Source organism: Prunus avium, chromosome 2, assembly GCF_965620075.1.
Source record: "Prunus avium chromosome 2, drPruAviu1.hap1.1, whole genome shotgun sequence".
NCBI classification, from domain to species: Eukaryota; Viridiplantae; Streptophyta; class Magnoliopsida; order Rosales; family Rosaceae; genus Prunus; species Prunus avium.
In genome coordinates, this window is record NC_142285.1 from 1078207 (window position 1) to 1102213 (window position 24007).

Below are 24007 nucleotides of genomic sequence, written 5' to 3' on the forward strand. Positions count from 1 at the left end.
TCTCAATTATTTTTTCTGTAAACTTCCAGGAAGCCATATCGAACTTCTGTGACTCGGTCAAAAGAAAATTTTATATATATATGGAGCCCACGCAATGAAATAAAGTGTAGAATCTTATTTGTAATATTCCAATATGTGTGTTGTTGTGGGAGATAAGAAGCTTGGAGAGCAAGGAAAAATGCACTTCCAAGTTGACGACACTGATATTTTAAGAATCAAATGTAATGATTTCATTCAACTATGATTTTTAAATGCCACGTGGTTCACCTTTGCTCGATTAGTGGGTGGCCTCTCGACAACGAAGAAAGTGATGAAGATGAGAAAATTGATGTCAATGGTATCAAGAGATGCCTAGCTAGGTAGCTAGCTACATGTGGTGATATATAAAGATGAGATTATAAAATGTCAATATATTTAGGCACCAATAGCTTGCAGAGCAAGAAGAGCGACTAGTTAAAGCATATATGCATGGTCTATTCGACCATGATGTTCTTTTGTCTATTTTCAAATGGTGTGGTTCCTACCAGCTTATCATGGTTTCTTCTTTTTCTTTTCTTTTTTTCGTTTTGGTTTGGCCACAGAACATTGTGTAAATACTTTAGAGCTATAACACATAGAACACTAACCTGAATCCGTCATGGTGCTGGAGCAGATCTGATGATGCTGAAACAGATTGGCTGCGCAAGGAAAGAAGGTAAAGAAGCTCTTCTCCTTAGAAACCGATCTTGATAGCTATAACTCTGATGGGTGAATTTTCTGATTAGCTTTTGTTGTGTATCGGATCTAGGAGGGAGCCTTCTATTTATATGCATCTCTCTAAGTGTCTTGCCCATCAAGAAACACTTAGAGATATCCTTCATGCTATAGGTTTAATCTGTTACAATCCTTGTAGAACTAGGAACCCTTAAGCCTTCATTATCCTTCTTAAACACTGTTTAGAGGCTTCCTAATCGAGATAGGTTTTGAGTCCCTGATAAACAATGAGTCTTTGCAATCCTTAGTTGATTAGAAGATCACTTCAGTAGGTTTAATGTAATAAACCTTCTTACATTCTCCCACTTGATCAAATAATCAATTTAGACTTATTGTTCATCACTTAATGGCCATGTGGTACTCAAAACTCTCTTGTTCCTTTTATCAAGCCACTGTCATTTTGAAAATTCACAAGGGACTATCGAAGTACACTGGATATATAACATCCAAGACTTTTATAACCACATATATGAATTTGCAAAACACATAAGGCTTCCAACTAGATTGAAAACAAGAACCTGTTTAGTTTTACTGTAAGTGTAACAAAACCAAAACTGTTCTTTGCTCACCCTTCAAGACTACCCAAGGTCTCCTTTTAAACAAACTTTAATGACTCATTCATAGATTCAAACTGCAAGCAGAATGCTAGCATGTTTACAGTTTGGCCTTTATTCTATTTGTCATTCATAAACAGCAAATGCAGAACATTATATAAAAGTAATTCAATTAAGTCTGCAAAAACAAAACAGTCTAGATAAAACTAGTTAACAAAATCAAAACTGAAACATAACAGCAAGAACTCTAGCTCCCACTGACTCCCACTGACTTTAGGTATCGAAACTCAACTGCAATCCCATGCTTGCCACATGCCTATGAAAAACATGATTAGGCAGACCTTTATTTAAGGGATCTGCAATCATAAAATCTGTGCCAATGTGACTTAGAGCAGTCTCTCCATCTCGAATCTTTTCCTTTAAAGATAAAAACTTTAAATGCAAATGCCTCATTCCACTTGATCTTTTATTTCCTTGTGCAAAATACACTGCTGCAGTATTGTCATTCCATAACTGAATTGGCCTCTGTATTGAGTCTACAATTTTCAACATGGACATGAAATTCTTAAGCCACATTGCCATTGAGGTGGCTTCATAAACTGCCAGAAATTCTGCTTGCATGGTTGAGGTTGATACATACTGCTGTTTCATACTTTTCCAAGCCACTGCAGCTCCTGCAAACAGAAAAACAACTCCTGATGTGCATTTCTTAGTATCCTGACATCCTGCGAAGTCTGCATCTGCATATCCTTCCAGCTGCAAGTTATCAACCTTTCTATAGACCAATTTGTACTCTTTAGTTCTCTGCAAGTACCTTAATACTTTCTTGCCTGCAATCCAATGTGCTTGGCCTGGATTAGACTGGAATCTGCCAAGAACACTTATGCAGAATGCCAAATCTGGTCTGGTGCAGAATTGTGCATACATCAAACTTCCCACCAATGATGCATAGGGCTTATCCTTCATCTCTTCTCTCTCTTGCTCAGTTTTAGGAGACTGTTCACTGTTCAATTTATCACCTTTCGAAAAAGGAACATCACATCCTGTACAGTTTCCCATGTTAAACCTCTTAAGCACTTTCTCAATATATGCCTTCTGACATAAACCAATCATTTTTCTTTCTCTGTCCCTGCTGATTTCTATTCCAAGAACGTAGTTTGCCTCTCCCAAATCACTCATATCAAAATGATTTGATAGCATTCTTTTAGTGTCATGCAACATGGACAAATTGCTACTTGCTAGAAGGATGTCATCCACATATAACAGCATGAAGATGAAATTCTTTCCATTGAATTTCATATAGATGCATTCATCCAATGGATTGTCAATGAAGCCTTGGGACTTAACAACTTCATCAAACTTGAGATACCATTGTCTTGATGCCTGTTTTAGACCATATATTGATTTCTGCAGCTTGCACACTAAATTCTCTTCCCCTTTTGAGGTAAAACCATCCGGCTACTTCATATATATTTCTTCAATTAGTTCTCCATTTAGGAAGGCTGTCTTAACGTCCATCTGATGAAGATGCAAATCAAAATGTGCAACCAAAGCCATTATAACTCTGAATGAATCTTTAGTTGATACTGGAGAGAAAGTTTCATTGTAATCAACTCCCTCTTCTTGTGTGTAACCTTTTGCCACTAGTCTGGCTTTATACCTGTCTATTTGTCCTTGTGCATTTCTTTTCGTTTTATAAACCCACTTGCATCCTATAGGTTTGCATCCTGGTGGCAGATTAACTAGTCTCCATACCCCATTTTTGCTCATGGATTCTAATTCAGATTCCATGGCTGCAGACCATTGTGAACTTTTGTTACTTTCCATGGCCTGCTTGAAGGTTGCAGGGTCTTCCTCAGTATTGATGTCATGCTCTGATTCTTGTAGGTAAACAAAATAGTCACTCGACAAGGCTGGCCTCTTAGACCTTTGTGATCTTCTAAGTTGTGGGTCTGAAGCTTGTGCTGGCTGATCTGTTTGTATTTCTTCTGCTGCAATTGGTTGAGTTTCTGTCACTGGATTTTGCTCATGATTTCTGTCCTCATGTGTTGGTGAGGCTTGGTTTCCTTCCAAGGTAACAAAAGGTAAAACAATCACTTATGTCGTTTCATTTTCTTCTGCAGTCTCTTGATTTTCCAAAACTTCATCAAAAACAAAATCTGCATTGTCTACTTCTTCTTTCTCCTCCTCAATGAAGATTGCTCTTTGTGTTTCTACAAATCTAGTGTTGTGTTTAGGACAATAAAACCTGTAACCTTTTGTCCTATCTGGATATCCTACGAAGAAACAGCTCACAGTTTTGGAATCAAGCTTCTTCTGCATAGGATTGTACAACTTTGCTTCTGCCTTGCATCCCCAGGTCCTTAGATGAGCCAAGCTAGGCTTTCTTTTACACCAGATTTCGTAGGGTATCTTGTTTGTAGCTTTGGTAGGAACTCTATTGACAAGGTAGTTTGCAGTTTTTAAGGCTTCTCCCCATAGAAAAGTAGGAAGCTTTGCACAACACATCATGCTCCTCACCATCTCTATTAAGGTTCTATTTCTCCTTTCTGAAACACCATTCTGCTGTGGTGTTCCAGGATTTGTATATTGTGCAACAATACCCTCTTGCTGTAGAAAGTTTGCAAAGGGTCCTGGATTTCTTCCTTTTTCTGTGAACTTGCCATAGAACTCTCCTCCCCTATCTGATCTTACAACCTTTATCTTAGAATCCAGTTGGTTTTCCACTTCTGCTTTGTAGATTTTAAACATTTCCAATGCTTTGGATTTTTCTGTTATGAGATACACATATCCATATCTTGAAAAATCATCTGTAAAGGTAATAAAATACCTGAAACCATCATGTGTATCAACTGGAAAAGGCCCGCAAATATCTGTGTGTATTATCTCAAGTAGTTTCTCACTTCTTATTGCCCCTTTCTTTCTGAGATTTGTCAATTTTCCTTTTGCACATTCAATGCATGTTTTATCTTGTTCATGGTGATTAAGTGGTGGAAGGATTAACTCTTTGCTTAACAGATTCATCCTTTCTTTCGAGACATGTCCAAGTCTCTTATGCCATAGTGTGAAAGATTCTGTATTACATGGCTGTTTCGAACTTAACATATTTATCATCTCTGTATTTTGATTTGGCAATTTGCAGTTCAAGCGAAACATTCCATCAATCAACAATCCATTACCAATAAAACTTTTATTTCTGAAAATGGAGAACCCAGACTCATCAAACTCAAACTGTAAGTTTGATTTTACAAGCTTGCTAACTGATAATAAATTCCTTGTCATAGAAGGAACATAAACGACATCAACTAATTCCAAAATAAAACCTGACTCCAATTCAAGACTAGCTAAACCAACAAAATCTACTCTAACTCTTTCTCCATTTCCCACGAACACCTTCAAGTCATCCTTGTTTGGCACCCTCTTTGTTTTGAATCCCTGCAAAGAGTTAGTCACATGAACTGTTGCACCACTGTCTAACCACCATGAATTAGATAAAACTTCAACTGTATTAGATTCATAGATTACAGAGATATTTTCATGCTTACCTTTTCCCTTTTGCTTCTCTAACCAACGTTTGTATCTCCTGCAATCTCTTTTTAAGTGTCCAAACTTTTTGCAAAAGAAACACTTTAGACCTACTGGACCCATCCCCTTTGCAGTCTCATCTTTCTTTTGCTGCTTATCTGCATTCTTGTTTTTGGTCCATTCTCTTGATTTGAATTTAGTATCCTGCACGAAATACACTTGTTCTTTGCCTTTGTCCTTTCTAATACTTTGTTCTTCCTGCACACATATACCTATCAAATCAGCAACTGACCATATCTCCTTCTGAGCAATATAAGTAGTTTTCAGTTGTCTAAAAATGCTAGGTAGAGAGTTAATGGCAAAGTGCACCATCATGGTCTCATCCACATTGACTTTCAGGGCTTTTAGCTTGTTTCCTATTTCAACCATGTTCAGAATGTGAGTCCTTATGCAGCCTTCTCCATTGTATTTCATATCTGTCAGCTGGCTCATGAGTGTGCCTATTTCAGCTTTCTTGGATCCTTGGAAATTTTCTGCAATAGCTTCCATGAATAGCTTAGCATTCTCAGTTTCGATAACACTGCCTCTGACCTCTTCTGAAATAGACCTCCTCATGATTAGAATTGCCATTTTGTTGGCCTTAATCCACTTTGCATATTTAGTTTTAGTCTCAGCAGATGCATCACTCGCAGGCACTGATAGAGCTTCATCAGTAAGAACCATCTCATAATCCAGAAGTCCAAGGGAAATTTCCACATCTTCTCTCCATTTCTTATAATTTGAGCCAGTGAGAGTTCGAATTGAGTTATGATTGACTGTACATGTTTAGAACAAAATAAGCACTTTATATATATACATACAACTTTCCCCAGAACTTTAATCAAACATACTTAATCACATCTTTGGACAGTGAATCAAGCATGCTTATTGACACTGGAAAACGAATAGATGTGAATTTCCTGAGCAAAAGATCTTCTACATCTTTAGACAGAAGAAAACCTTTCACTAATCCATATCTATCCATGTCCCATGTCGATCCACCATGATGCAAGACATATCAAACAGCTTACATCTTTAGACAGAAAGCCTTTCGACATGTTTTGCATCATGGTGCAAATTCTGATCATAAAACCTTGAATGCAGTGATCATACAATGGTTGAGTCGCTTTGGCTTACTCAATCACTGCACAATAACTGTAAGCAATGATCTGTAGAAACCGTCAAGAACATGATAAAGTTCATACTTTATACTGTTATCATGTTCATACTTTATAACTTAAAAAAAACTGTCAGTTATTTCTCTTAATTTTCCTGCACGAGTTTTGTTAGGTAGAACATGATATAACTCACGCTCTGATACCACATGTAAATACTTTAGAGCTATAACACATAGAACACTAACCTGAATCCGTCATGGTACTGGAGCAGATCTGATGATGCTGAAACAGATTGGCTGCGCAAGGAAAGAAGGTAAAGAAGCTCTTCTCCTTAGAAACCGATCTTGATAGCTATAACTCTGATGGGTGAATTTTCTGATTAGCTTTTGTTGTGTATCGGATCTAGGAGGGAGCCTTCTATTTATATGCATCTCTCTAAGTGTCTTGCCCATCAAGAAACACTTAGAGATATCCTTCATGCTATAGGTTTAATCTGTTACAATCCTTGTAGAACTAGGAACCCTTAAGCCTTTATTATCCTTCTTAAACACTGTTTAGAGGCTTCCTAATCGAGATAGGTTTTGAGTCCCTGATAAACAATGAGTCTTTGCAATCCTTAGTTGATTAGAAGATCACTTCAGTAGGTTTAATGTAATAAACCTTCTTACACATTGTTGGTAAGAATAGTTTTCCCATGCCCAAAACCAGAGTTCGAATTTTGCCATTGCATTTGGCATACCTTAATAGACCAAAAAAAAAAAAAAAATAGATATCCTCTCCTTATCGAAAATTTCAAAGAATAATCACCCATATAAATAAGCAGTTGGCGACGAATTTACGAAGAAATACACAGTTCAAAGGTAATTAATGAGAGATGAGCTTGTGGACCAACGAAGAAATTAAGAATCCACTTAATTAACAACATGCATGAGTGAGATGAATTAAAATTTAATTAAAATCGGTAGAAATGGATGGATGGGGCTGCAAAATGAGTGACAAAAATCAGAGAAGGAAATAGGATAAGATATGTATGTTTGTGATTAATTAGTATGTCCGTTGCATGTGACTTTTCTTTGATCAACTTGCAGGGAAAGCAAGATTTTGAAGGTTCTGTCCACTTGTTACTACTTACTAGGCTAATCTATGACCGTCGGCAAAGTATATATGTTGAAACACGTCCAAATTAATAACATGAAAGCTACTCTTGTGCCAGCTAGAAACAGGATCCAAAGTCTCACATAACTTAGGCCTAGTTTGGGATTGCTGTCACTTTTAAAAAGAGTTGCTTCTGCTGTACTTTGAAAATAATTAACTGTAAAGTAAAGCAGCCCAATTCCTTTCTCATCAATTCTGTGAACCTCCAAGAACCCAGTCAATCAAAAGAAAACAAGTGTTATGACTTTCCATTAAGGTCCTAATTCTGCCCACGTTATCAATTTAATGGTGGTTTTTTCCTTCCTTTTTTTTTGGGGTCAAGTTCTTCCTTCCATTGAGGAAATATCGACAAAATGTTGATATCGGTAAAAATTGAATAAAAACGACGGAAATTGTTAGAAAAATATGGAAATTTTCAATAAAACTTTAGAAGATGTTCGTTTAGTCAATTATCTATTGTTTTGACACACAAAAATTGAAGAAAATACATTGTATAATGGGTTTAAGTGATTTAAGTTGAGTATAGTGCCATGTTAAAATCAAATACCAATTAATGTGAGCCCATAAATAGAACTTGCGCCTACAAGCATGAGCTTACCTAAACATGTTCTATTTGGTAAAGGGGATCTTCTTTTTTTCCTAGTACAAGCGATACTCTAAACTACAGAGGAGGGAGATTTCTCACACACACACAACTATGACGCTGACGCAGCACAAGCAAATAGGTTATAAGCGTAACCTAAGAAAGAACATAAACCTGGAATTCACCAGAAAGTTAGAGAGAAAATTCTCATTGTTTGTATTATTTGATAAAAGATGAGTTGAGACCAACCATACACGAAGGCTGTCTAAATATATCAATCTCACCCATTGGACTGCCCTGGGGAGTTATTGAAAGGTAAACAGAAAATAAATGAAAAGTCGAAAATTAACTACAACTTTTAAATGCTCTTTTGGAAGCCCAAACGACCAGAAGCCCAAAATCCACCTTATGCCACAACGAAGCGATGAGCTGGATTCATTGCTTCGTTCCTTTTTCAGAAAGGTATCATGTGTCCCAATCGGAGCTTGGACGCCAAATCTGTAAATTCCTACTGCGTCCTTTTTCCATTCATCGCTCCAAGTCTTCTTCAATCCATTCAGCCATTTGTTCTACATCAGATGCCGTGGGGATTCGAACCTGAGACCTCTGCAAATCAAGGTCCTTTTCACTCGGCTAGACCCCGTTGGCATAAAGGTGATCATTTAAAATAATAAAAAACCTGGAATCTGCATATTTTGGCAACCTCTTCAAAAACAAGAGGATAAATTTGGCTGGGTTAGATGGCATCCAGATATAGCTATGTTAAAGGTTAAGATCAAGATTATTAAACTCAGTATGTGTGCATATAAAGGCAGAGATGTGGTAAAACAGTTGCCATGTAAAAGTGAAGGGGGCAAATGTTGAAGTGAGTCTCCTAATTAATCAAGGAGATTTATTTCCTTGATTAATTAAGGGATTTACTTTCCTTTTTTTATATAGTTGTCAAATCATTGTATAATTAGGAGATACTTTCCTAATCCTTTACTGGATCTAATTCCTTGTAAAGCACTCATGTAAACTCTTATATATACCTTCTTATGGAGAAGAATAAGAATAAGAACCTAACATATTCAAACCCATATTCATATTTTAGCATGGTATCAGAGCAATCGATCCTCAGTTGTCTCTAAATCCTCATATCAAAGTTCTTCAAACACAAACCCTAAATCCTTATATCACATTTTTCTCTTATCACAAAACCCTAAACACATCTTTTTTCTCTTATTCTTCAATCCTTCCACTGCCATGGATATCGTTTCCCAAACCACCGACTCTACTCCATCATCCTCCCAAATTGTTACTATTCATAGTGGCAACGCTCCGTTACCTACCGGCATCATCTTGACAGAAACCAATTATGCCTTATGGTCTCAAGTCATGGAGTTACGTATTGCTGGCCGCGAAAAATTGGGGTACCTCACCGGCGACACTCCGCAACCCTCTAAGCTCTCCTCCACCTACACCAAATGGTGTACGGAGAACTTTCGGGTCAAGGGGTGGCTCATCGACTCCATGTCTCCCGACTTGATGGGTCGTTTCATCCGTTTCAGTACCGCCAAAGAAATCTGGGATGCCGTGAAGAAAACCTACTTTGATGGTGGGGATGAAACTTTCCTTTTTGATCTCAACAAACGGGCCTTCACCATTAATGGTGCCCCTGTCCACACATACTACAACCAGCTGCAGACCATCTTTCAGGAGATTGATCATCGCACTCCGAATCGCATGCACTGCGACGCTGACGTGACGGAGTGCCAGACAGAACTGGATCGTCTTCGTGTTCACCTTTTTCTTGCAAGGCTCGACCCTCAGTTTGATCAAGTCCGGGGGGAAATCCTGCGCAAAGATCCCAAATTAGACCTTGACCAAACCTTTGCATATGTACGTCGCGAAGCTCAACAACGACTAATCATGGCCAGTACTCCGGACACTGCGGTCTTGGCCACTCAACGTTCACAGGGCCCTCCGCCCTCTACCGGTGGCACTTCTTAGACTCAAGTTACAAGCTCTCGTCCGGAACACAAATGCACTCATTGTGGTGGAAGCAAACATACCTATGCTGGCTGTTACGAACTGATTGGGTTTAGACCACTCCAAAGCTCCCCGCAAGAATAGGAGCAAATCACTCAACACATCTTCTGCCGCAGATCATGTAAGTCCTGCTGTTCCGACTGCATCGGCTCTCGCATCTTCCTCTGTAGCCACAACAGGACATTCTCAGCAGCAAGCCAATTGGTTGTGGTACTAGGAGGAGCCTAGTTCTCATGCAACCTGTGCTTTAGTTCTTCTTGCAATTTCTCATATTCAAAACAAAACAAAAAAACAAAAAAACAAAACTTAAATCAAATTCCTCATATTTCTCCCAAATCCAAATCCTTAATGTATGAATTTTGAGTATTTCTTTTGGCTTCCCTTGACAATTTTGTAATAGGATTTTTATTGTTTTTATCAAGCTCAAGTTTAGATTAAGAATAGCTTCTCTAGGTGTTCTTAACTATCAACTATCCTATGGAGGTTCAAGCAAATTGACAAAGGTAAATTTTGCATTGCATTTTCCAACTTCTGAAGATTATGACTAGTCAACCTCTGCCTCAGTAGGAATTCCAGCTCACTGTTCCAGCTGGATCCTACCCATATGTTTTTGTCTTATTCTGCAAAATTCCCAGCTGTCATTGTACGATTCTAACCTAGGAATTTTGGTGTAAAAGGAAACCAATTATTCTTTTGGTAGCCGTCACTTTTGTAGGCAAGTTTTGGAAAGTTTCTTTGGAAACTTTTGCTTCTTCCTCAAGAGCCATCTTCATATTTTTCATCTTTGAGTTTTCCAAATTGTTTCTTTTTGAAAACTGCATTTGAAAAATGAAAATCTTCATCTAGCTAATTAAAACACTCTCTCATTTATATCTAGGTCAGATTCAAGATTGATTTCTTCAAGAGTATGGTTTCTTGAAGAAATTGGTCATTCTCCTTTGAATCCAAATTTTGGTTTCGGTTTGAGTTGGAGCTTGCAAGCTAGTGCCATGGGATGAACGAGCTGAAGAAGGAGCTGCCATTGCCATGAAGAACTGAGCTTCAAGCTTTGCTAAGTTGGAGAAGAAGATTGCACAAAGGAGGTATAGCTCATCTTCCTAAATAGATCTAGGTTTTGCTTGAGCTTGCTTGTATTCCTTTGTAAGAATCTTTTTCTACTTAGTGGATTGCCTGGTCGGTTGATGACCTCCAGTTTTTCCCAATGGTGGGTTTCTGGGTGAACAAAATCTGGTTTGCATATCTGTAATTTTTCTGGGTTTGTGTTTTTGGTGGTTGACTAGTCATCATTATCTGCTGTTTGGTATTTACTTGATTATAATGTTTTCACACACTTCCACCATAGTTGTTGCTAGCACAGGGGATGCCTAGATTGATGGGTCCTTCTGAGTGCCTCTAGTATTTTTCTAGGGTTGCAGGTACATTGTGGCCTGCTCTGTGTGGATTCTTGATTGTGGTTGTTCATGACTAGCAGTTGACTAGTCATAAGTGTTTTGGTCAATGACTAAAGTGTGTGAAGCTTGTTGTGGTTGTGTTTGTGTCATTTATAATTTACCCCTCGTCACCTAAGTGCCAATTTCATCCCTCAAATCTAAAGTCCTCAATTGCCTTATCTCAAATTTCTCATACTCAAATCAAATCCCTCAAATCTAAAGTCCTCAAATGCCTTATCTCAAATTTCTCATACTCAAATCAAATCCCTCAAATCAAATTCCTCAAATCTTATACACATACCTCTCAAATCCAATTCCTACATCAAATTCCTCAAATCAAAATCCTCCAATCAAAATCCCTCACATTCTCATATCACTTTTTACTTCCCTTATTGCAAACTCACAGAAGCATGCAGACTTGTGCTTCTATCAACACCACCAAAGGTTCTATTTTTCATACGTCCTCTCAAAAATCCGCATGGATTATCGACTCAGGTGCTACAAATTTCATGACTCATTTACCAAGTTGGGCATTTGTGACGTATATGCACCAACTTGAGGAGGAGTGTTGAAGTGAGTCTCCTAATTAATCAAGGAGATTTATTTCCTTGATTAATTAAGGGATTTACTTTCATTTTTTTATATAGTTGTCAAATCATTGTATAATTAGGAGATATTTTCCTAATCTTTTACTGGATCTAATTTCTTGTAAAGTACTCATGTAAACTCTTATATATACCTCCTTATGGAGAAGAATAAGAATAAGAACCGTCTGATCTTGAAGCTCAGTTACACACTTTGTAACAAAAGATAGGTGGTATTCCCGTTTAACCCAGCAACATAAACCCATTCTATTTTTTAGTCGAACATAAACCCATTCTCATCTTTCATTTTTGGTACTCCCATTTTAATTAAAAACCACAGAAATTTAAGAAAAATTGTGACTAAGCTATTGAGTTTCCATGGCGTTTAAGCTAGAAATATATCTCATTCCCATTCTTGTCTCCATCTTCGGGCAACTTTTGTCTAATTGTACAGTGGCAGCTGTTTTTTGGGTGATTTGGTTGGAGAGAAATAGAAAACTTTGTTAGAATTATAGTGCCAATGAAGAAAGCTTCTGGGAAACAGTCAGGTTCCAGAAATTTTATTGATTGACATGGCATGTCTGGAGAATGAATATAGACAATTAAATTTGTTTGTAGAGTAGCGAAAATTAGTCCAGATAAGATGCGAACCATACCGCAAAGGTTTTACCATCACGACCACAATTCGAACAAGTAGTATGCATCCTAAATGGGCCAGTTTGCATGAAAGTCTGGATATGCAGAAAATCAGAGTTAACAAGAGCAGATGATGTGATATTCTTAGTGATCAAATAACTGATAAGGTTTCTGTTCCGAGAAAAACTGACCATGCCAGACCCTTTACAGCGCTTACATGATTCAGGTCTGGTGCCAGGAGGAACACCACTTCCACCTGCAAAGATCTAAAAGCACGAGAAATTAGAAAAGAGAGTTTCCTTCCAATACTAATGAGCCAAAAACAACTAAATACTAGACAAATTTCAAAAGTAGCAAAGACATTTAGAAGTCAGTAGAATCAGTATACCCTTCACAGGCCACTGCAGCTGGAAATGTCACAGTTTCAGCACATCCCTCGACAGCTTCCATAAAGGATGGTTCCAATGAAACCTGTGTATTAATGAAGATGGATAAAACTTTTGATATCTTGACCACCAAATTCTGACGGAAAATGATGATCTAATTTCCCTTGGAAACAACGCCCACCAATAACATGCACATACCACCCAAAGTGAATATAACATCCACAAAAAGAAAGAAAAAAATGCAAGAGAATAATTAGGAAACATAGATGGTACTTCACCTTGCTGTGGAACCTTACTTTAAGAATAAAGTCATTACATCATTATCAAAGATATCTTTAAACAGATTCCTGAAATCATTGGGAGAGCCATTGCCTTGATCTTCAAATTCAGAATGGCCAACCTGCAAAAGTGTGCTTGATGACATAAGTGCAGACATAAATAAACAGAAGTGAATTAGACAAGGAATAAGTAAAAGTATAGTACAACAAGAGTCCTTCAGTTGAGATGATCATGAAGGTAAAAGGTTTACTTGCCATCAAATTATATATATACTAAAACTGAATAAAGTTACTGTTCTTAGACTATTCATTTTAATAGTGAAATGCCGTTGGTGCCCCTGCTTAACTGGTTGCCCTCTTACCAAATGAACAGAGCAATGTCTTTTTTGCCCTGATGACCAACGACATAACCCTTTTGCCCTCTTATTCTCTGGTTCTCCTCCTCCAGCATTACGGGTCACTTCTCTTCATACAATTCCCACAATCAAGAACCGAATTTTGATCGCATCCTCCAAGCAAACTGACCTTCCCCAACTCTTCCTCAGCAGAACAACTCAAATTTTCTGATATTTCACACTCCTCCTTCTCCACACAACCAATTGGCACAGACCCATCGGCAGTTTATTCAGACCCACAACCAGTTGGGTCATACACATTAAGAATTGGCCTTTGGCCTTCGCCGCCATCTTCCTCTCCAATAGACTCTTCTTCAACCACCTCAACCTTGACCTCCCCTGTTTCTGCCATATCAGGGTTTGGTATATCCTGAAACCAGACTCAAAATCCAAGACGAATCAACAAACGTGAAGTCTCGGGGATCAACAGGGGCAGGTGGGTCCTTCGAATTCTTGGTCCTCTGTCTGGCGTTCGTCTGACAGATTTCCGATCTGCGATTTCTTCCATCGTTTCTCTTCAGGTTTGCATCCCCTCAACTTTTTAATGGATTAATAGCTTGCTGATGGGTTTCTGAGAGGTGGAGTTGATGTTGTTGCATTATCTGACAAATTTGAATGTTTTGATTAAAGAAATACATATGTTTACGCAGGAATATTAATAGTCATGCTACAATTTGTTTAAATTAACATCTAATTACCAAAAATAAAAACAAAAAATTCATGCTATAATATATGTAACACGTTGTTAATCATATCACATTATGCAAAACATGTATCCAGGTTTTGTAATAAACATTGGTTAATTAGCATGGAAATGACTATAGAAAGGGTTTGTGTATATGAGTGTGTTGTTCTGTTTTGATAAATGGGAAGGTGTTTTGGCTTGATTCTCTTATACCTATTTAATAATTGTCACAATTGTTCAGAATTTGTTTTCAATTGGTTCAATAGATTGAGTTTATACTTTTGTCCATCAAATTAATAGAATGTTTGATGTACTGTTGTTCATCAAGTTCTATTTTTTTAAACTTAATTATGTCATAATAGTTATTGCCCTCACTTAAATTTTTCCATTTATATATACTAACACCTACCATTTTCCAAATTTATGCCAACAGGGTCAAAACGTCTACAAATGACGAGAAAAAACGAAAACCACCTATACAGCAGAGCTAGCAAGACCTAGATCCCCTCCCACTACCCAGTACTATATGTATAAACACCTGTCCAAACTCTTTTGAACAATGAGAAACTAAAAGTTGCTCATATTTTGATGTTTTTATAACTGTTTGATCTATTAAAATATGCTCAATATTTTCACATAACGAGCAACGCATAAAACATGTTATTAGTTTATTTGTTGTAACTTAAGCTTGCTAAACTAAGCATGATACCATTATTTAGATCTCCATGTTTATATAAATAGTACCATTTTCCCTGCATATTTTCACAACTTTATACACATTTCACACGATTTCAAAACCCGCAGCATCGCGCGGGCACTGTTACTAGTGGATTTCTAAAGACTTAAAACATTATCGTTTATAAAATGCCTCTGACCTTCACAATGAACAATATCCACCAATTCATCTTAATTTCTTCTCAGTGTGGAACATGTCGAACTATAACCCATTTTCGGTTTTCTAGGTTATAAGAGAATTTCTATGTTTACTGAGAAGCACTTTTCATTTGGAGGGGGGTGAGAAGGAAAATTTTTGTGGAATTGCTGTGTGATTACTAATGTTTGGTAGCATAGATGAACGAAACATAAAGGGGAATGGGAAGGGATTTAGTGTAGTGGGCTTCACTGTCATTGGAATTTAGGAATGTATGTTTCTTCTTATTCTATGCCCACAGTTGGAGGTCTTCTAAGATTGCTAGTGTTAGTTGAGCTGTTTTGTATTCTAACTGTGACTTTTTGGATTTGGTTTTGGAGGCTATGGGACTGAAGACCACATAAAACTCTGCATCAATATCAACTCATGAGGAATGCATACCATGTATATAGCATTTCAGGACTTGGTTCCAACTGAGGAATTGAACTAGCCACATTACATTATTGATTAGAAGGCATGTTATACCAGGATGGGTATTTCCTCTTTTCTTCGTTCAGCCCATCTATCATATGTTCTTTTTTATGTACAGTTCCTTCAATAGCCTCCGAGCATCAGCCTTCTTTCCTGGTCTAGCAAAGGTAGAACTGATGCATCAAAGGGTACTTTCACATGGAACATACCCTTTCTCATTCATATCAGTTAATAATCTTTTTGCCTCATCCCGATATGACCTTTTCAAATTCCTCTCCAGCTCTGGATGCTCTGATAGCTTACACCAGCCACAGATTAGTATGTTGTAAGTTGAAGAGTTAGGAGAGGTCCCTCTTGTCTGCATCTCATTCATAAGCTCCCTAGCTGGGCTCATCTTTCCCACTTTAGCAAAATCACTAATAAGAACATTATAGGTGCTAGTTCTGGGAACAAAACCTGTCCTTACCATTTCACAATAAAGTCTTATAGCTTCCTTTTTATTTCCAATCTTACCATGGCCAGAAACCAAAATATCATATGTAGAAGCATTAGGAACAAAGCCTCTATTCTTCATTTCACCAAATAACTCTTCTGCCTTTGTCATCAGACCAGCACCTGAAAGTCCCCCTAAGAGAAAATTGTACGTTTCAATACTTGGAGAAACTCCCACAGCCAACATTTGCGAGTATGTAGCAAAAGCCCTTTTCAGATGGCTGCTTATGCAATATCCACATATAAGGCAATTGTAAGTATCAGTATCTGCTAGAAATCCTCCTCCAGTCATCTCTTTCAGTACTGAGGTAGCTTTCCTGGTCATTCCTAGCCTGCATAAGATAGTGATGAGATTGTTATAAACATCACGAGTGAGGTTAAGCCCCATACTTACAAGCTTATGATGCATCTGCAAAATTGTATCAGCTCTCCCACTCTTTGAAGCAGCATTAAGAAAAATTCTATGAGTAAATGAGGTAAGGAGAAAACCAACAGCCAGCATTCCATCTAAGACATCTAGTGCTTTTTCAATCTCATTTTTATCACAAAGTCCTCTTAACAGAAGGTCACAAGTTATTGAGTTCGAAATTAATCCTTGACACTTCATCTCATGCCAGAGTTTAAAAGCATTTTCAGTGTCACCCTCTCTGCAGAATGCATTAATCATGGTATTGTATGTGGCACAGTTAGGAGCCAAACCCAACTCTTTCATTCCAATACAGACAGATTTTGCTTCATATTTCCCAAGCTTCAACAGACCATTCATTCACACACTTTACAATTTTGCAGGTGCTGATTGTTGATCTGGGTTACTTATGTGTTTTGCTTACTTGTTCATAGGTCTATGACTAGTTGTTGACTAGTTATATTGTCTCTAGGATTATTTGATTATTGTTGTTATCAATCTGTTTGAGTAAGCTTTAAATTTACCCCTTCCATCTAAGTACCAATTTCAATTGGTTTCAGAGCGTCAACTCTTAACGCAAATAGAGAGGTCCTAGGGCGCTAGTTGGTGTTTAGGTGGTGTTACCATGGAAAGGGAAAGAGTTGTAGGCTCTTGCAACTCTCCTCCATACTCCTTAGCTAGGCATATAGTAGTCATACTCAAATTCAGAACTTGCTTTCGCTTGCACGCAGCAAAAGAATCACAATCACAATCGAAAGCGATAGGAATTATCACTACTACAAAAAGTGGAAAAGACGACCAGAAAAAGACGACGGTAGAAGAAAAAACCATCGTTGTGTTTAAAAAGACGACGGTAACAAAAAAACCGTCTTGGATAAGTGACTTAAACAACTAAAAAATGGAGGTACTATTGAATATTTTTTTATAACGATGTACACAAATAAAAAGCGTCGTCTTTTTAAAAAGGTTTTCTTCAGAGTTAAAATCTGACCAAAAAACGACGACAACAGATATGACAAGCGTCGTCTTTTAAAAATCAAGTGTCCTTTTTTTGGTAAAGACATGGTTGTTTTGAAAAAACTGTCGTCTATTATATGTAGAGATGACGTTTTTTTTTTTAAAAGGGTCGTCTATTATGAAGTAAAGACGACGGTTTTTTTAAAAAAAGGGTCGTCTATTATATGTAAAGATGACGCTTTTTTTGTAAAAAAAGGTCGTCTATTGTGAAGTAAAGATGACGGTTTTTAAAAAAAAGGGTCGTCTATTATAAGTAAAGATGACGTTTTTTTGTAAAAAAGGGTCGTCTATTGTGAAGTAAAGATTACAGTTTTTAAAAAAAAGGGTTGTCTATTATATGTAAAGATGACGCTTTTTATAAAAAAACCGTCGTCTATTATATGTAAAGACGACAGTTTTTTTATAAAAAGAGTCATCTATTATATGTAAATATGACACTTTTTATAAAAAAAACTGTCGTCTATTATATGTAAAGACGACGGTTTTTTTTAAAAAAGGGTCATCTATTATATGTAAAGATGACGGGTTTTTTTTAAAGCGTCGTCTTTTAAAACACGCTAAAAAATGGCCACTTAAGTGAATTCGCTCTCAACAAATTTTCAAATTTTCACCTGTCTTTGAAAACCTTATCTCTCATTAACAAGCGTCGTCTTTTAAAACACGCTAAAAAAAGGCTACTTAAGTGAATTCGCGCTCGACAAATTTTCAGATTTTCCCCCGTCTCTGAAAACCTTATCTCTCCCTCCTTGAAACCCTCCTGCACTCTCTAAAACACCCTCATGAAACTCTCTACAAAATCATCAAAAAATCGATATCAATGAAAGAGTTGAGAGATTTTCGCAGATCCATAAGATGTAGAGGGAGGTTCTGTATTTGAGAATCAAAGCTGGTTGAAAGGTTTGATTTGAAAGTCACCTAATCTCTCAATACCCTTCTATATCTTCCTAGTGAATTCTGGATTAGTCTCTTTGCGTTTCTAGTATGTTCTTTGTCTCCCTGATTTCAAATTTTCTGTCTCTCTTGATTTGTCTGGTTTGTTTACCTTTTTTTTTTTTCTGGTTTCTTTTTAGATTTTCTGATTTTATTATCAGGAGATGAGGAGATAAGCTTGCAGATTTATAACTTTTTCTTTTGCAGGTTTTCTATGTGAGTCGTATGTTTTTTTGTTGTTGAAAATTTGTTACCTTCTCGTTTCACTATCATTTTATTTATATATTTTTTCTTTTGCAGGTTCTCGATGGTTTTTTTTAAGCTCATTTTACAAGTTTTCTATGGAAATATGGTCCAATGGTAAAATTTCTCTTCCACCTAATTTTTTATGTTTATAATCTTAACTTTTTTTTTTCTCTCTTTGTCATTTTGATTTATTTATAGGGATGATGGAGGAGACTTCAGTTGTGCATCATTTGTATGTTTGGATGAGGAAGGCTTGGATTAGGAGTACGTAGGTCTTGTTAGGAATTATGTTTGTTGTAAAATAAAGATTGGTTAACTATGTAATAACTATTGAATCTTCAAGTTTTATGAAAGAAACTATTTTTGATGTATATATTCATTAATAAAGCATTATGGTTGGTTTTCTAGTTAAAATCGTTGTATAGCATCATAGGAAATCAAAAAGAACTAAAATGTAGCAATTTGGGAACTTATTAGACGACGGTTTTTATAATAAATCATGATCTTTACAGATAATTAACGACGGTTTTTATAAAAAAGGTCGTCTATTATAGGTAAAGATGACGGTTTTTTTTTAAAAAGAGTCGTCTATTATATGTAAAGATGACGGTTTTTTTTTTTAAAAAGGGTCATCTATTATATGTAAAGATGACCGTTTTTTTAAAAAGGGTCGTCTATTGTGAAGTAAAGATGACTGTTTTTTTTTTTTATAAAATGGTCGTCTATTGTATGTAAAGATGACAGTTTTCATAAAAAACCGTCATCTTTACATACAATACACGACGGTTTTTAAAACCGTCGTCTTTCATCCTATAATTAACGATCTTTACCTTTAAACAACGACGATTTTCTTTAAAAACCGTCGTCTTTACAGATAAACAACGACGGTGGAAAGCCGTCGTAGTTTGACACCCAAATAGACGGCGGTCGATTTAACGACGGATTTCAAAGCATTACAACGACGGTGGATCCCCGTCGTCTATTTCGTTTTTTGTAGTAGTGTATGGGGAAGTAAGAAACTATAATTGGATCTCCCGACGACGACGATGATTTCAATTTGCTTTTCTTGAATTCCTTTAAAGAAGGAGCTTTTGCACTGCCTCCTGCATCATCTAAGACCTGTTAAATGAGGTCGAAAAAGGCATGCGTGCTCTTCGAAATGTAGCTTTATAGCAATTTTGTAGTAGTGACTTCTTAAAAATCTAGAAAAATTATACGGCTCATTTGTTTGTAAAAATTATAACAAACTAATATGTTTTTAAATCTACCTTTGAGATGATCTAACAACAAAGAATCTGACCCTCCTATTAATAACTTTTTCCCTAAATTTTGGTAAAAACAATGATGTTATAATGCACAAAAGTCATCCATAGTACCAAGTGGTGAAGTCTTTAAATACATAAAACTCTGTTACTTTAGTGAACGATGCCTAATGCGCTATGGTGTGTTGTTTGAGATCAAATTTGTAGTAGTGACTGAATAGAAAAGGACATGTTACTTGCCGTGGTTTTATGTATATATATTTTTTTCCGTGGTTTTATGTACAGACATGGTGACTTGAGTTGCTCTTTCAGTCATTGGGTGGGCAGCTTGACTGCAGCAAAAGGAATTGGGAAATTGGCGGCTTTACCCCCGGCGCAGCTAATTTATTCAATATTATCCCCATTTTGAAATCTAATCACAAATATCCCCTATAAAAACTCCCTATTGACAACTTATTGCCCATCCTTCACTTAGGTTTTTTTTGTTCTCAGTCGTTGCTCTTCTTCTTCCTCTTCTATCTAGTCTCTTCCTCATCCTCTTCTTCCTTATGCCAAACCTCACAGGAATCCACCTCCACCATAGAATCTCGCTTAACTCAATCGCCTCTTAGTTATATCTTCAAACTAGGAGCTAATTTGAACCTCAAGGTTGAACCCCAAATTTGGAATCGAACCCTAGCCAAGGCGTGACTCGCCACCTCCGTCGTCGGCCTCCATAACGGAGCCACAATCGTGACTCTCGACCTCCGTCGTTGACTTCCACCACAAAGCCACGACACCTTCATCTTCGATCTTCACTGTGGTGAGTTCTAATATTGGTTTTGCTTCTTTTTTTTTTTGGGTTCCTGTTATTGATTGAGATTATTGGGTGATTACTTTTACTATTTTGAATGAGACATTAATGGGTTTTTGTTGTGGTTTGTTTGCTATTTTTGTGATTGAATGAAATTTACCAACTATTTCTTGTGGTTGTCAAGCTCTTGGACTTGGATACATTGTTTTGTACTTTAGATTTGTCTCTGAAATCATGCATACACTGTTTTGTGATTGAGATTTGGACATGCAGACCTCCTTGAAAGTGGTGTATTCACTCTTTTGTGATTGTGATTTGTCTGTGAAATCGCTTAGGTGATATATCAAATTAGGACTTCTGGCTTTTCTGAGCAACCTGTAAGAATACATATAAAACTCATAGATGCTCTCTGAAATAACAGTAATGTGGGTTTTAACCGTAAGAAACCAACATCATAATTTGAAACCAGTAGCACCACCAACAAATGCAAGATTCTCATCCTTTACTTCTTTTGAAAGTGATTGGAGAGTCTGTAAGTTCTATGAGAATGCCAATATTTTAACATACGTTTGATAGTGTAAAGTTGGCATATGTTGGATCTTTGTTTTCTCTATTTTTTTCGTAATTCAATCCTAGATCTGTTTTTGGTGCAGTCTATACAATCCTCAAGGTTGGTATCATGCCAAGGTTGTGTTGGTGCCGTGAAAAGGGTTCTTGGAAAACTTAAAGGTTTGTTGACAGCTCTTTGCATTTATCTAGTTCCATTGTCCTGCTCTTCTTCTTCTCTGAGACTGTGCTTCTTTAATTGTTTGAACAATGCCAAATGCACTATTGATGATTTCCTGATTTCCTGATTAGTATTTTTATTCGCCTGCGAGGACACACATTCACTTTACCCATTTTTATAATTACTTTTATATTGCAATTGAGTAGTATGAAATTGTGTGCATGAATGTGAACTTTAATTTTGCAATGGTACTGTCTTGTGAAAGCTTGCCATATGAAGAATTGGGTCATTTAGAAAAGCCAACAATCTATATGAATTTTGATATTGGTTTCTGTTTTGAAATTGGTTTCAATTGTGATTGAATGTTATGTTTTTGTTTCCATTGTGATTGAATGATTTACTTCTAATATGCATTTTTTATCCATTTTATACAGATGGAAGATTGTCTTGTTTCAAGTGGCGGCGTTCTTTTGGGGAGGAAATTGCTAACTTTCAGCTTAAATTCGGGTCTAAGAGGACATGTCCTAGAATTTTAATGATAGATATAAATTGTGTTAAAATTCCCGACTAAGAGGAGATGTAAATTTTTTGTTTTTTGCCACTTTCTTATGTATATCTTAAGATGTAATGAGGTAACATTGCTTCCATAGTAGGGAAATTGGGAAATTATGGGTGTAAGAATGTGATTTCATCAAGGACGTCACATCCTTTTTTGAGAAAACACGTTATATACATTCAGTGTATATTACGTGTATATTGTCTATATATTGCTTGTTTATTGTTTGCGTATAACCATTTATTGCCTTTTATTGTCATTGTATTGTATGTTTATTGCCAATTTATAGCTTGTGTCATTTTTTGAGGAAAAATTAATATAAACTCTTATGGCTTGTGTTGCATTTGTATTGCCCCTGTATATGGCTTATATTGCGTAGGTATTGCCCCCATATATGGCTTGTATTGCCTATGTATTGTGCAAATAGGAGGACACTCAAACCAATTAATGCAAAAAATAGCAAAAACCAATTAATATAGTGATAATAAGAACGCAATAGGAGGCTGTATAGTAGAAATACTAAGGCAATATGAGGCTATACAGTAGCAATACAAAAACTGTAATAGTCCATCTTATGCGGGAAATGCTGGGCAAAACACAATGTATATAATGTTCTCTCTTCAATGTATATTTTTTCCATAAGCAAAATATTTAGGTCCAATCTTCATGAAAAAAAAAAAAAAAGAACCCTACAAATGAACCCTGCAAAAGAGATGGCAAAACAAAAAAATTCCAGGTCCTCTTTGTTGTGCAACAACAATTTCATCAACAAATATGCAAGGTGCATTTTTCATGGCCTTCTTAAAAAGATAGCAAACTCATGAAGCACTAACACCAACAACAACCAGAGGTTAAGGCAATAAGCCTAGCAATAACTCATAGGTAAGCCTAAATCTAAAACACTGAATGATGATGGCTGTCATACTACAATGCCTCTGTACACTCTTCCCGGTCATCAAAGAACTCTTTTTTCTCACCTTATAACTGATATGGTTTATGGCATCTACCTGCAACAACCTACAACAATGAAACATATTTAGAAAGAGAAACAAGGAGGTTATAAGAATTGGAGAGCAATTCCAGAGTGGACTGTGGAATGAACAAAGCAGTCTTGTAATTGCTGAACCCATTATCCATTATCCAATTCCTCTACAAGCACAATCTAACTTTGCAAAAAGTGTTCTACATTGTAGAGGAGCGTAATTAAAGTAAGTGGTGGACATCAAGCACAATTTAACTTCGATTATTATCTTACTGGATATCAAGCGTTTGCTTCTACTTAAGCTCACCATTGCTAATTCAATATTATGGATGCAGAGCTCACTTAGTAGTTCATTATATCAATTTATGTAGTTCATTCAAAAATCACATCCCAAAACATAACAAAACAAATTCAGATCATAACATATTCTTGAAGATGCAGAACACTTTCTAGTGCCCCGAATGTTCCTTTATATTATATCACACAACTCCTATAAAACCAAGAGACCATTGAACCAAATAATTGTGTTTCTTCAATTATTTTTTGTCAGAATAAAAACCTAACTCAGTAATAAATTCAATCAGCAAAAGAAAAACTTCAAAATCATTTTAGCCTGGACAAGCTTCAAGCTTCAAGCATAATATTCCTTACCACAAACAGAAAAATATTTGTTGCACAATCCCAAAATTTTGGTTCAACAAGTTTTTGTATAATCCTACTTAAATAACATTCTCTACACAAACTGAAAATATTAATTTAAAAAAAGAGAGATAAAATTTTAAATTAAACCCACAATTATGTTTCAACAAATTTATGTACAATCTCACTCAAATTTGACTTGGAGGGACTTGAAGTGACATTAAGCACCAAAAATTCCAACCCATATATGAAATTGAAACAAACAGAAGAAAACCCAAATAACATATGGGTATGAAAGTAAAGCAGAAAAGCTGAGTACCTGAGATGCCATGGATTTCAGGAAAGCTGAGAAAAATTGAGAAATTTGTTGAATCGGAGGGGAAGAACGGCAGTCGAAAGAGGTGACAGAGAGTGAGAGATGGAGGTGGAGAAGGGCGGCCAAAAGAGAGAGGGTGAGGTCGCC

At 36.6% G+C, this 24007-nt stretch overlaps 1 protein-coding gene and 3 long non-coding RNA genes across 6 annotated transcripts; 3 read left to right on the forward strand and 1 right to left on the reverse strand.

The window, feature by feature from the left end:
- Positions 1-442: 442 nt before the first annotated feature.
- On the forward strand, positions 443-7430 carry LOC148296209 (uncharacterized). Its single transcript, XR_015834129.1, has 3 exons — positions 443-694; positions 6261-6302; positions 7078-7430. It is a non-coding gene; the product is annotated as an uncharacterized LOC148296209 (long non-coding RNA).
- A 1542-nt stretch (positions 7431-8972) lies between these two features.
- Positions 8973-9719, forward strand: LOC148296210 (uncharacterized). Its single transcript, XM_088248014.1, has one exon. It carries the CDS (start codon positions 8973-8975, stop codon positions 9717-9719), a length of 747 nt encoding a protein of 248 aa, XP_088104140.1.
- Positions 9720-11814: 2095 nt separating this feature from the next.
- On the reverse strand, positions 11815-13027 carry LOC110760936 (uncharacterized). Its single transcript, XR_015834036.1, has 3 exons — positions 12797-13027; positions 12600-12674; positions 11815-12503 (listed from the first exon to the last, which is right to left on the reverse strand). It is a non-coding gene; the product is annotated as an uncharacterized LOC110760936 (long non-coding RNA).
- A 430-nt stretch (positions 13028-13457) lies between these two features.
- LOC110760945 (uncharacterized) lies at positions 13458-18956 on the forward strand. Of its 3 annotated transcripts, XR_015834085.1 has the most exons (4): positions 13459-13988; positions 14586-18555; positions 18640-18699; positions 18784-18956. It is a non-coding gene; the product is annotated as an uncharacterized LOC110760945 (long non-coding RNA). The 3 variants fall into 3 exon arrangements; XR_015834084.1 differs by having other exon boundaries at positions 13458-13988; positions 14586-18699; XR_015834083.1 differs by having other exon boundaries at positions 13460-13988; positions 18640-18956.
- The last annotated feature ends 5051 nt before the right edge of the window (positions 18957-24007 follow it).